This window comes from Phoca vitulina, unplaced genomic scaffold (assembly GCF_004348235.1).
Source record: "Phoca vitulina isolate PV1807 unplaced genomic scaffold, GSC_HSeal_1.0 scaffold36, whole genome shotgun sequence".
Lineage (NCBI taxonomy): Eukaryota > Metazoa > Chordata > Mammalia > Carnivora > Phocidae > Phoca > Phoca vitulina.
In genome coordinates, this window is record NW_022589739.1 from 3,472,014 (window position 1) to 3,484,271 (window position 12,258).

The 12,258-nt window shown below is 49.4% G+C and overlaps 1 protein-coding gene across 1 annotated transcript in view; it reads right to left on the reverse strand.

Moving 5' to 3' along the window:
- The window catches only part of SPON1 (spondin 1), a 250,264-nt gene that overhangs the window by 3,251 nt on the left and 234,755 nt on the right, over window positions 1-12,258 (reverse strand). The window contains exons 8-15 of the mRNA XM_032427131.1: window positions 11,401-11,602; window positions 10,289-10,429; window positions 9,751-9,826; window positions 8,474-8,656; window positions 3,815-3,985; window positions 3,567-3,734; window positions 2,632-2,796; window positions 422-685 (exon numbers count right to left, since the gene is read on the reverse strand). Coding sequence (XP_032283022.1) covers window positions 422-685; window positions 2,632-2,796; window positions 3,567-3,734; window positions 3,815-3,985; window positions 8,474-8,656; window positions 9,751-9,826; window positions 10,289-10,429; window positions 11,401-11,602 — 1,370 coding nt within the window. The remainder of the gene's footprint in view (window positions 1-421; window positions 686-2,631; window positions 2,797-3,566; window positions 3,735-3,814; window positions 3,986-8,473; window positions 8,657-9,750; window positions 9,827-10,288; window positions 10,430-11,400; window positions 11,603-12,258) is intronic.

A 12,258-nucleotide genomic window follows, 5' to 3' on the forward strand; every position in this document is an offset into this window, starting at 1 on the left:
CCCCAGTCTTTTTTTTTAAATGCTGGAGTAGGGAACACAGATTTTCCTGGGCTACCAACCAAATTGGCCTTTGTACCTCTGTTTTTGCCACCTCCAAACCACTCAACACAGGTCTGTTAAAGTCCGTCTTGCTTAGATCCGCCTGCACAATGAAGTCTCAAATCCTCAGCAGGCCACTGGACTTTTTATGGTCTGGTCTCTCCCCCCCCCGCCCCAGCCTGGTTTCCTGCCTCTTCTCTTGGGCTCTGCTCCATCTGCCTCTGTTTCATTGACCATCTCATGCTCTTGGGCACTTCTCTGCCTTTGCAAGTACTGTTCCTGCTGCCTGGGATGCAAACCCCTATCAGTTCTTCAAGACCCACTCTCACTTCCCCTGCTTTGACACTGCCCTGCACTCCAGCCTCTGGTTTAGGAGCAATACCTGGGAACTGCTCGCCATCAGACTCTTCCCGCAGCTGCTCACTCCTCCGGCTCTCTCGGGCCTCCCTCCAGCGCAGCTTCTGGATGGATGGATTTTTCAGGCATTTCCGAATGCGGCACTTTTTCCGCTGCACAGTCTCTGGGCAGGGTGCACCTCCAAACTGAGGCTCCATTTCGATCATCCGGGTTCGAATCATGTGGCCTTTCCCGCAGGACTTGTTACACGCTGACCACTGGGACCACTCGGTGAGCTCACAGTCAACGGCTGGCGAGACACAGATGGGCATGAGTGTAGCTCATTCCTGTCTGAGATAGCATATGGCCCCTTACATTTTACTTTGAGCATCTCAACCCAAGCCTGCGAGAAATGCAAAGAAGGTGCTGTTATCCCATTTTACAGAAGAAACTGAGGCTCCTACAGGCAGATGGACTTCATCCAGCCTGCATGGTTGGTGAGCTGTAGGGGCAGGATTGGTGCCCAGGTCTTCATCCACATTCTATGCCCACATGACAAAATGCTTTGGAGGGACCTTGGAAGATATGTTCAGAGCCTCTTGCCCTGCCCTGTAACTAGAATATGTCAAATCAGCCTCTGGTGGCATAGAATAGCCTTCCACAGTCCCAAGGACTTGGATTTTCTCAGGGAAGGCGCAGCTCACTGGTGCTTTCACAGCTGACCCCAGTGGACCAGTACCCAAGGCCATTGTGACTTCTGCAGTAAGACCCCATAGCTTCTCTTGTTCAACATCCTCCTGGGTCCGATATGTGGCTGTTTGTGCAAAAAACATAGGAGCCAGAAATGGGAAATTCAGTAGAGAAGAAGGGTGAGAACAAGTGGTGTCTTATGGCTTATCAAGGTTACAGGGTCCAGCAAATTCTTGTTACTAAGCCAGCATCTCACAAATGTAGAGGGGAAATAACCCAACAGTCTGATTCTCAGGATGTGACCTAAGGAGGCAAAGAATTCTGGACTCTTCACTGGCTTTGCAGAGTGTAGATCCAGGCTGGATCTAGGAAGAACTCATTTTGGTCAGTAGTTTTGGGCCTTTCTCCCTGTGAGCTCAGGTAGCTTTTTTATCTGTAAAATGGGGATAATGGTATTTTTCGTATTAGGTTGTGAGGATTAGGTGAAATAATGCGTCCAGCCCAGTTTCTGGCGCACAGCAAATGTTCATCTTTCTTCTCCATTCAGTGAACCCTGTGAATGTATGTTTACATGGGTAGCTATCTTGGTCAGAAGTTCTGGAGCCCCAACTCTGGTGAGCTGGGTTGCACACAGGGTCGATCTTAGTTCTTAAGAGCCTCAGGCTCAGATTGGTAGTCTGGGTGTTCTCCACACATGACTGAGTCCGGCTGGACCCGCTCAGGAACTGTAATGTGGAACATGAAGTGAGGCCTATGCTTGTCAGGGCTAGTGCTTGACACTTTGTGCCAGTTACGTGGTTTAATCCACAGAGCAACCTAGGAAGTGTGTCCTGTTTTACAGATGAGGGACAGGGATGCTAAGTCATCCGCTGAAAGTTGTGCAGCCTGTAAGGGACAAAGCTGGGATTTGAACCCAGGGAGGCAGCCTGAGTAATAGCAAGGACGAGGGCGCACCAAAGACCACGTGCGTTTCAGAGGAAGCCGGAAAACAGGTCCTAGCAAGCGAGTCTGACTTTCTACCTCCTAAAAGGGAAGCTCGCTTGGAAGACGAGCCAGAAAAATGGGCTCGCTCTCCTTGGAGGTTAGTACCTGCAAAATACAGCTCATCACAGGGGTGGGGTCGGGTGGGTGGGGGGAGTTGGGGTCAGGCATTGAGCCTTTCATGGCTTGTCTTAGCAAGGCTGCAAATGTACAGGAGTCACTGATTTAATGTCAGGGGTAAATGGTCCCAGGGAGAAGGAATAGAAGTAAAAAGCAAGGAAAACCATGGATCAGACAGTTGTGGGGACGGCAAGCCCTACGTGATAAGGCGTCTTGAGCCTGTGCTAAGTGTTTTCCATTCTGGTCTCCTCTTTGGACTTCATAGCAACGTGTAGTTGGGGTGTTTTGTAGCTGATAGTGGGATCCCCTCTTGCTACTGAGATGAGAGTTCAGTAGCTTTGCTAACACCGAGATCCAGAGCCCATGCGCTTTCTCCCTGGCAGACAGCTCTACGACAGGACCTGGCCGTAGGACCCCCACCCAGTACTGGCTGGGGGGGGGGGCACCGGGAGCCCCAGGACTTACGGCATTCAGGCAGCATGCACTTTTCCACCTGCTCCAGCTCCTCATTACAGTCCCCGAGTTCGGCCAGAGACTTGAGCATCCGCTGGCGGGTCCGCATGCCCTTCCCACAGGTCACACTGCAGTCACTCCACTCAGACCATGAGGACAGCAAGCAGGGGATGGTATCTAGGCCAAGAGCCAGGTTTGCCTCTGAGAACAGGCTCCTTTTACTCTCTCTGCTCTCCTTGTTCCCCCCTACCCCCTGTCCCCAACTCTGGCCCCTGGAGTCAAGTGAAATGGACCGATGGCTTCAGAAAACCCAAGTGACCCCACGGAGCAAGAACTAGCTCAGCAGAGTACTGCTCTTGTCACTTTCCTGCATCTCCCCTGGGGCTCAGGACATCAGATTAACTCAGTAATATGAATACCCAAGTCCCCACCTGAAACACCACCCACTCCCCAAGAACTGTGCAATATAGTTCTGGACATATGGTGAAATCCTAGAATGCCCATGTACTTGTGTGCATATGTATGCTTGTATACTGTGTGTGGGCCTATGTACATTTGTGCATAGAGCTGGGGTTGTAATGCGTTACGAGGCCAGGCAAGTCCCATGCAGAACAAGAGTGGGGACCTATGACCTGTGGACTGGATGTCCTGCTTGAATGTTACTGTACAACCCCTCCCCCCACCCCGACAACCAAGAAACTCTGGGGTCCTATAAAACACAGCTGCAGGTAAATGCTTTCCAGAGACCAGCAGTTTATCTCAGCACTGCTCAGAAGGTCCCTCAAGGGAGGCCCCTCTCTCAGTCTGCTTGATGGCCCTTATCTTGCAAAGACAGTGTGCCATATTTCCTCCCAGCACCCGCTCAGCCTCTGGCCTTGCTGCTGGGGGATAGGAAGGGTGCTGGGATCCTCCATACCGCCCCCATCCCCTGCCCCATGCGCACTCACGACACTCAGGCATCATGCACTTCTCTGCCTGGGATGTCTCGGCCTTGCACATGGAGCCGTCCGCCGGGCTCATCTTGACCATGCGGTGCCGCTTCTTCATGCCCATCCCGCAGGTGGCGCTGCACTCATCCCACTCACCCCACTCGGTCACCAGGCAGCTGCTGGGAGCTGGAAGGCCAGCCCTGTTGGAATCAAGTCTACGGCCTTGGCGCCCCCGCCCCCTGCACTTGCTGGGCACCCCTACTCACAGCACTCCTCGTTGACTGTGCACTTCTCCGTCTCCTCAGTGGGCAGCGTGCACACAGAGCCGTCCTCGGGGAACTGCTTCACGTACCTCTCCCGGGAGCGCATGCCCACGCCACAGGAGATGCTGCAGGGCGACCAGGTGATCCACTCGGACATGGTGCAGGCGGAGCCGTCTGCAACACACGAGCGGACGCTGTGGCCTGTGCGCCCAGCTCCCCGGGCAGGGATCGCGAAGGAGCGGGCCGGCTTTCCCATCGCATATTCTTGCCTCTCGTCCAAGATTCATTCACCATATAATCTTTCTGGGTTTTCTGCTCTGTTCCACTGATCTATAGGCCTATTTTTGTGCTAGTACATGGTTTTGAAGGGGAAAAAGATAGTTTCTCAACAAATGGTGTTGGGAAACTGAACAGCTACCTGCAAAAGAATGAAACTGGCCCCTTTTCTTACACCATACACAAACACTCAAAACGGATTAGGGACCTAAATGTGACACCTGAAACCATAAAAATACAAAAAGAGAGGACAGGCAGTAATTTCTGATAATCACTGTAGCAACATTTTTCTAGATAGGTCTCCTGAGGCAAGAATTAAGAGCAAAAATAAACTATTGGGACTACATCAAAATAGAAGCTTCTGCACAGCAAGGGAAACAAAACAAAAAGGCAAATGGGAAAAAATATTTGCAAATGACCTCTGTGATAAAAGGTTAGTATCCAAAATATATAAAAACTTATAAAACAACACCCCCAAAATAACAAATGGGCAGGAGACATGCACAGACATTTCTCCAAAGAAAACCTCCAGATGGCCAACAGACCCATGAAAAGGTGTTCAACATCACTCATTAGGAAAATGCAAATCAAAACTACAATGAGCTATTAACCTCACACCTGTCAGAATGGCTAAAATAAAAAACACAAGAAACAAGTGTTGGCAAGGATGTGGAGGAAAAGGGAACCCTTGTGCACTGTTGGTGGGAATGCAAACTGGTGCAGCCATTCTGGAAAACAGTATGGAGGCTCCTGAACTAGAACTGTTGTATGATCCAGTAATCACACTACTGGGTATTTACCCAAATAAAAACCCACTAATTTGGAAAGGATATATGCACTCCTATGTATTGTAGCATTATTTACAATAGCCAAATTATGGAAGCAACCCACGTGTCCATCACTTGGTGAATGGATAAAGAAGATGGGGCATATGTATGTAATGGAATATTATTTAGCCATAAGACAGAATGAAACCTTGCCAGTTCCAAAAACATGGATGGAGCTAGGGAGTATAATGCTAAGCAAAATAAGTCAGACAAATCCCAGAGAATTTCACTTAATGTGGAATTTCAGAAACAAAAACGAAAAGAAGTCTTACTTGGTTTATCTCTTAACTGTAGAGAAACTGATGGTCACCAGAGGAGAGGGGAATGGGTGAAACGGGTGAAGGGGACTAAGAGTACAGTTACCACGATGAGCACTGAGTAATGTACAGAATTATTGAATCACTATATTGTACACCTGAAACTAATATAGGACTGTCTGTTAAATATCCTGGAATTAAACCTAAAAAAACAAAACTGGGTAGCATTCAAGGGGAGTTAGGCAGTTGATGGATGGGAAGTTAAAAGGTATACATCTTGAAACCAGGATTGTTCTTGAAGAGGACGTGCCTGTTTTCCAGGTGCATGGGGCACTCAGGATTAGGCCTTATTCCATGACATTGCATTTGAAAGCTGCTTGGATGGGTAGAATGTTTTATTTCTACATAAAGTAAAATTTAGGATAAATCATAATCTAAAGTTATACATCTGTATGGTCTAGGATGTATCCTATATCTAAGACCATTAAATAAAATGAAAAATACACTTCCTTAGTCACTAACTACATTTTAAGTACACAGTAGCCATGTGTGATTAGTGGCTACCATTTTGGACAGTACAGATACAGAACTTTCCCATCACAAACTTCTGGACAGTGCTGGAAAGATATTATATATGTATTCTGAGATACAGGATAAGCTCTTTTGCTCAGAGGAACCAGAGATTTTATAGTTCTTGTCTAAAGATGCCAGTTCCCAGTCTAGAAAAATTGATGAGAATTTGGTTCCTGAGGGTGAAGACTGACTGGCCTTCGGACATAGGGACCTGAGGATGGACACAGGATGGATTTATACCCAAACAGCAGATTATACTCAGTGACCCCAGCCCTCTCATTGTGCTACTGAGGTTGGCCACAATGGGGAGCAGATGGTGGGGTGGGGAGGGAATGTCTGTGCGTGCTAGAGGAGGGGGCATAGAGGAAGAATGAGGAAGGCCGTATAACCAGCCTTCTCTGTTGATACCTTGGGCTGTATATGGCTTTGCTCCTATCACTAGGTGCTAGCAAAGGCCATGATCATATAGGAGACACTCTGGAGGTTGTTGGAAAAGAAAAAGCTCTCAGCATGGCTTGGTAGTCTGTTTCCAAGTAGTGGTGGGGGTGCTACTCCTGGTGGAAACACAGGGGGTGTGTGTCTGCCTGCTTAGTTCTTTAAGAGGGCAATAAAGTCTTCTAGCTATCCATTTATTCATATCAATAAAGATTTACTAAATGCTTTGAATGCTTCATGGTACGCTCTGAAGTTAAAAAGATGTGTAAGATCTGGATCTTGCTCTACTTTAGAAAGAGATGGGCACAATAATTCCAGGTATCAAAAGTATGCAACAAAGGTAAGCCCAGGGAATTAAGCACAGAAGAGGGAAAAAACTCTCTCCTTGGAGTTTGGGGGAAGATTTCACACAAAAGGGCACATCTGAGTGTACTTTTGGTGGGTAAAGGATATCTGCATTTAAGGTGAAGGGAAAGCTTATGCAAACACCCTTGTATGGAGTGTGCATATACGTGGTATTGGAAAGTGAAGCTAGAAAGGATCGAGTGTAAGTCCAGCCTGCACATGTCCGTGGCTGTCACTTGCACATGTGTGTTGCCTCTGCAGGGTTATTTAATCTATGGACAGTGCTGGTGCTATGTGTAAGAAATCCCTGCTGGAACCCACACGTTAGACCCAAAGACAAGGCTAATTAAAGGCAACATACACTACCAAACAAGAACATTATGTTCCAGTGTAATAATAGGGGTAGGGCTTGAAAGCTCCACTTCAGGCTTTCCAGGACCTGATAAGAAAGACATTACCCCAGGAAGGCAGAATACGGTCCCCACCCACCTGAGTATGTACTCACAGGCCACACTCTTTCTGATTTCAAAACTTACTACAAAGCTACAGGAATCAAAACCAGGTGGTATTGGCACAAGAATGGACATCTAGACCAATGGACTAGAATAGAGAGCGAGCCTAGAGACAAAGTCTCACATCAACAGGCAAATAATTTGACAAGGGTGCCAAGACCATTCAATGGAGAAAGGACAGTCCCTTCAATAGATGATGGTGCTGGGAAATTTGAATATCCATATATGAAAGAATGAGGTTAGACTTTTACCTAAGATCATGTTCAAAAATTACCTTGAAATGGATCAAAGACCTAAACAGAGCTAACACCATAAAGCTCTTAGGAGAAAACACAGGGCAAAACCTTCATGACACTGAATTTAGCAATGACTTTTTGGACAGGACAGCCAAGGCACAGGCGACCAAAGAGCCAAACCAGATTTCATGAAAATTTAGAACTTGTGCAAAAGGACACTGTCAAGAGTGAACAGATAACTCCAAGAATGAGAGAAAATATTTGCAAATCCTGTATCTGATAAGGGATTAATGTCTAGACTACATGGAGATGGAAGGGCTGGCTCCCCTCTGAAGGGCCTTGCCAAGGGCACAAACGACAATAAGCCACTGTGGGCGTCCAGCCGGGAGGGGTATCTAAGACTGTCCCCAGGAAGAGCCAGAGGGTGAATGACCTGCAGTGCGAGAGCCTTCCTTCAATTATCCTCGGCGTGGAAGTGGTCTTCTTCCTGCCATAAACCAGCCCAAATTCTGCGTCCTTTCCTGTTGCCTCACGGCACCTCTGAGAGAGTTAAGATCAAAGTACAGAGAGAGTCCAGATCTGTCCAGGTGGAGAGCGCGGGTGTGCCCTGGAAAGTAGGTGGCCGACCTCTGCCCGGCAGGCAGCCCAGTGCCATTCTGAAGCTTGGGCCATCACCACCAAGGTGGTGCAAGCTCCTAGCTCAAGCCTGATTTTTGAGCAGTTTTCAGAGAGACAGAACTCTTGCAATCAGCCCAGCGGTCCTGACACGGAAAGCAGGTGCTCTAACTCAGGCAGAAGGGAGACATGAAGGTCCATGAAAGACACAGAATTAGGGCAGTGGATCTAGATTCAGTGTTGGCTACCTTGTTTTGTTCCTTCAGAAGAGACTGGAGTGAAGGCCCAGAAGCAGGCTGCTTGTTAGAGTTGTGATTGTCATAAGATGTTCGCTAGCTTTTTAGTGACTGGTGTGTCATTGATTCCATGGCTGGAGGGAGTTGGGTAGATAATCAAGAATTCTTTTGATGTCTTAGGACATTGTTGGAGATGGGGGTCTTCCCTAGTGGTCCCCACCGGCCACTATGGTCAGGGTCCTGGTGCCCTCCTAGGGACACTGACCAGGTACGAGGGGCCAGCAGAGCCAGGTAGCACCTCCCTTCCTCGGCCTCTGCCAGCCACTCGCGGCCCTGGGCTGTGCACTCACCTTCATCGCTGCAGCCCGGGCCCATGCAGGGCTGGAAGTCCTGGGTGTCAGGGCAGGGGACACTGAGGTCCAGCTGTGCCTTCAGCATGCGCTGCCGCATCCTCTTGCCTTTGTCACAGGTGGACGAGCTGCAGGCGGACCACGGGGACCAGTTGGAGTAGATGCAGGTTTCGGGGGTGTCATCTGGAACGAGTATGTGACAGGTTTTCCCTGGGAGCCTGTGGACACTGGGGCTGGCCCTCTCCCCCACACAAGCTCATTTGCAGATAAGATCCCTGCCGCTTGACCTGCCTCAGCGAACCTGGGTACTCTTGGGGTGGAAGCAGCTACTCACTTGCCTTTAAAAATTATAATCATTGCAATAATACCTAAACAACAGGGAAGATCTCTTACTATCCCTTCCCCTCAACACGTGAAGAGCTTTTCATTTCTAGTCCCATCTTCCCGATGACCCTATAACAGGGGTCACGTAAGGGCAGCCGGTGTTCACGGAGTACTTACTACACGCCAACAGCATTCCAAGAACCTTACATGTTTTAGCCCATTTGATTTTTTTTTTTTTAAAGATTTTATTTATTTATTTGACAGAGAGAGACACAGCGAGAGAGGGAACACAAGCGGGGGAGTGAGAGAGGGAGAAGCAGGCCTCCCGCAGAGCAGGGAGCCCGACGCAGGGCTCGATCCCAGGACTCTGGGATCATGACCTGAGCTGAAGGGAGACGCTTAACGACTGAGCCACCCAGGCGCCCCTAGCCCATTTGATTCTTACAACAACTCTCAATGAGGCAGGTGCGGTGATCATCCCCGTTTTACACTAGGACACCGTGGTGGGATGGGAGCTTCTTGCCCAAGGCCACAGGAGGACCCCGGTTGTGTGGCTCCAGATCCCATGAGGACACAGGCTCAAGCCTAGGCTCTGCGCTTCCCTCCTGACGGTAGGATCTGGGCCTCCCCTTCCTCGCTAGGGAAGTGGTCGTGTCCATGCCTCACAGGACAGTGTGACAAAGCAGAGAGCGCTGGGGATACTGTGACACCCACCCAAAGGCCCGATACCAGTGAACACATATTCCGATAGCCCACTTACACCAACTCCCTTATACTCTGTGCCCAGTCCTGGCCTTATTTTGGATGATCTTCCATGCAGAAGTTCTCAAAGATGGGATTACCAAGTCAAAGGACATGAGGTTTTTGCAGCTCTTCAAACCTGTTAGAAAACTGCTTTCCCAAAAGGTATGGCCAGTTTATGTTGCTACCTGCAATGGAGGACAACTACGTACCTTCATCTTTCTCTTCTGGAGCCAGATCTGCTACAATATCGTCGACATTGTCAGGCACGATATTGCATTGTTCCCCCTGCAAAAGGACATTTTGCTTGGAGGGCTCACATTAAAGAATGGCATGCGTGGGGGACAGAGGAAGGAGGACATAAAAATCGGATGCCCGCCCCGTGTACAAATCCCAGGCCATGGTGGAGTTTTGAGCCAACATTTACAATCGGACTGAAAGAAATGGCAAGAAAGCCACAGCTTTCTAGTGCCTGACCCATGGCAGACATTAATAATCAACTATGGAACTCACAATGAAACCTGTTTTTCTGGATTGCATCATTCAGGAGAGCACAGAACCTTTCCCTTATGTTTATTTTGCTCATTTATAGCTTATGAATAATTTGCATGCTTAGAAAGCTCGGGAGGTCCAGGAGTTCTAGATTCTGGAATATGCAAGGGACCCTATGATTCTAGAGCAGAAAGGGGTACAGTCTGCTTACACTCCTGGTGGGAAGGGTCCGTGCCAGGGTGAGCTCTACCCCATTACCTTCCGGGCGATTCTCTCGATGACAACTCTGGCCACTTGAGTGATAGACCCGCCCTCTGGATCGTAAAAAGGACTCTGAGGATGGTCCAGACTGGTCAGGGGCCGGATTTTCTCCTGGGGAATTGTGGGCTTGTTGGGTGACTGTGGGGGGGGGGGGGGGGGAGAAACACAGATACAGAGTGTGGGAAACAAAGTGGTTAAAAACCACAACAGCAATTTGATTGTAATAGGATCAACAAAAGCCGTGATAGGGATTTCACAACAGCTATAACTACTATGGATGTTTATGCAATTCTGTCCACCCTGTGCATCGTGCAAGGAAATCGGGGACCTATACTTTCAGACTCTCCCAGGTACGCAGGATTCCATCCTGATGAAGAAAAGGTTTCAGAGAGGTCATTCCAGCCAGGAGACAGCTGAACCAGGCTGGCCTGAATCCAGAGCTCTTCCTACTAGACCACGCGTTGGCAAACGAGTCCGTAGAGGGTCAGATGGTAAATATTTCAAGGCTGTGTCGGCTACAACTCCACTTAGCTGTTGTCGTGAGAGAGCAGCCCCCCACAACATGTAATCGGGGGCGGCTGGGTTTGAACACCTTATTTACAGATCAGGTGGTAGTCCCAATTTGGCCCACAAACCATAGTTTACCAGTGTCTGTTCTAGATGGCCCTGCTGCTGGTTTTCTAATGGCTTCACATTTCCATGCAGTTGGTGTGCTGACCACAGCTGAAAAATTTTAACATTCAGGACAGAATCCAAACTCCTTAACCTGGCTGGCTGTCTGGAAACCTCCAGAATCTGGCCCAGTCTAAAGTACGGACATCAACTTCTGTTCCCCATTCTCACCCCTTCTCTTGCTCTGTGCTTCCCTCCCTGTTTCCTGCTGTTCCCTGGCTTACCTAGGAGCTGCCCTCCAGCAGGTTCCCTCTCCCTGGCCTCGTGGCCAGCTGTGTGGGTCACGCTGTATGTGGTCTGTGAGAGGGAGATGGTGCTGGCCTGCCTGACCACACCGTGCGTTCATCTACGTCATTTACGTCCAGGCCCACCAGCGCGGGACCAACGAGGAAGCACCCAGGAACGGTCGTCCGTCACCATTGCAGGTGCTCACCCACCTCATAGGTCACCCCGCTGTCGGTGCCAGCGTCCCAGGGGATCAGGTCCTGCACCACCTTCTGGACCCAGCCGCACTCCTTGGTGCACAGATCCTCTGCAGACAGGCCCACGTTCCAGTCGGGGCTGGGGCCCATCATGGTCAGGAAGGACATCAAGTGGCGTGTCCTGTCCACTGAAAATTCAGCCGAGGGTGCGGCTCTCCTGGAAACCAAACACATTACATTAGGGGCCATGGGGGTGCACACTCTGAGGGACATCTGGCCAGACCATGGCTAAGGGAGGAGAGGATGGAAAGAAGGTGGATTCTTGGTCTTCCACGGATCTCTGCCTTTGGCCACAACTGGTTGACACCCTTTACTGTCCTGAGCCCCTCCACTGGCCACATGTGGAGAGAATCACCTGCTACCACACTGTCCAGTTCCAATGCACTCAGAGCACTTACTGTTTCACATATGCGTATTGTTTAGCTGCTTACTGATGGTCAGCTGTCACTGGATGTGAGCTCTGGGAAAGCAGGGCTGTTGTCGGTCTTATTCCAGGGCTTGATTTCCAGTGCTTACAACAGTGCCTGGCACAGAGTAGATGCTCAGTAAAAGTGATTCAATAAATGGGCGAACAAATATCTTGTGTTACTATAGCTGAACTCAAGCTCATCTGCCTGATGCCTAGCAAAGACAATCACTGAGACACGGCCTAGGCAGCCAGGAGAAGTTTTGAGAGGGAGCCAAATGGGGAGATGGGAGGGCAAGCCTCAAATCCACCTCCCCCCGAGGAGGAGAGTCAGGGAAATTTGAAGGCAAATGAGAAAGGTCTGGGTTAAAAAGTTGCCGCTGAGCTTCCTAGTCTGCAGCTGCGAT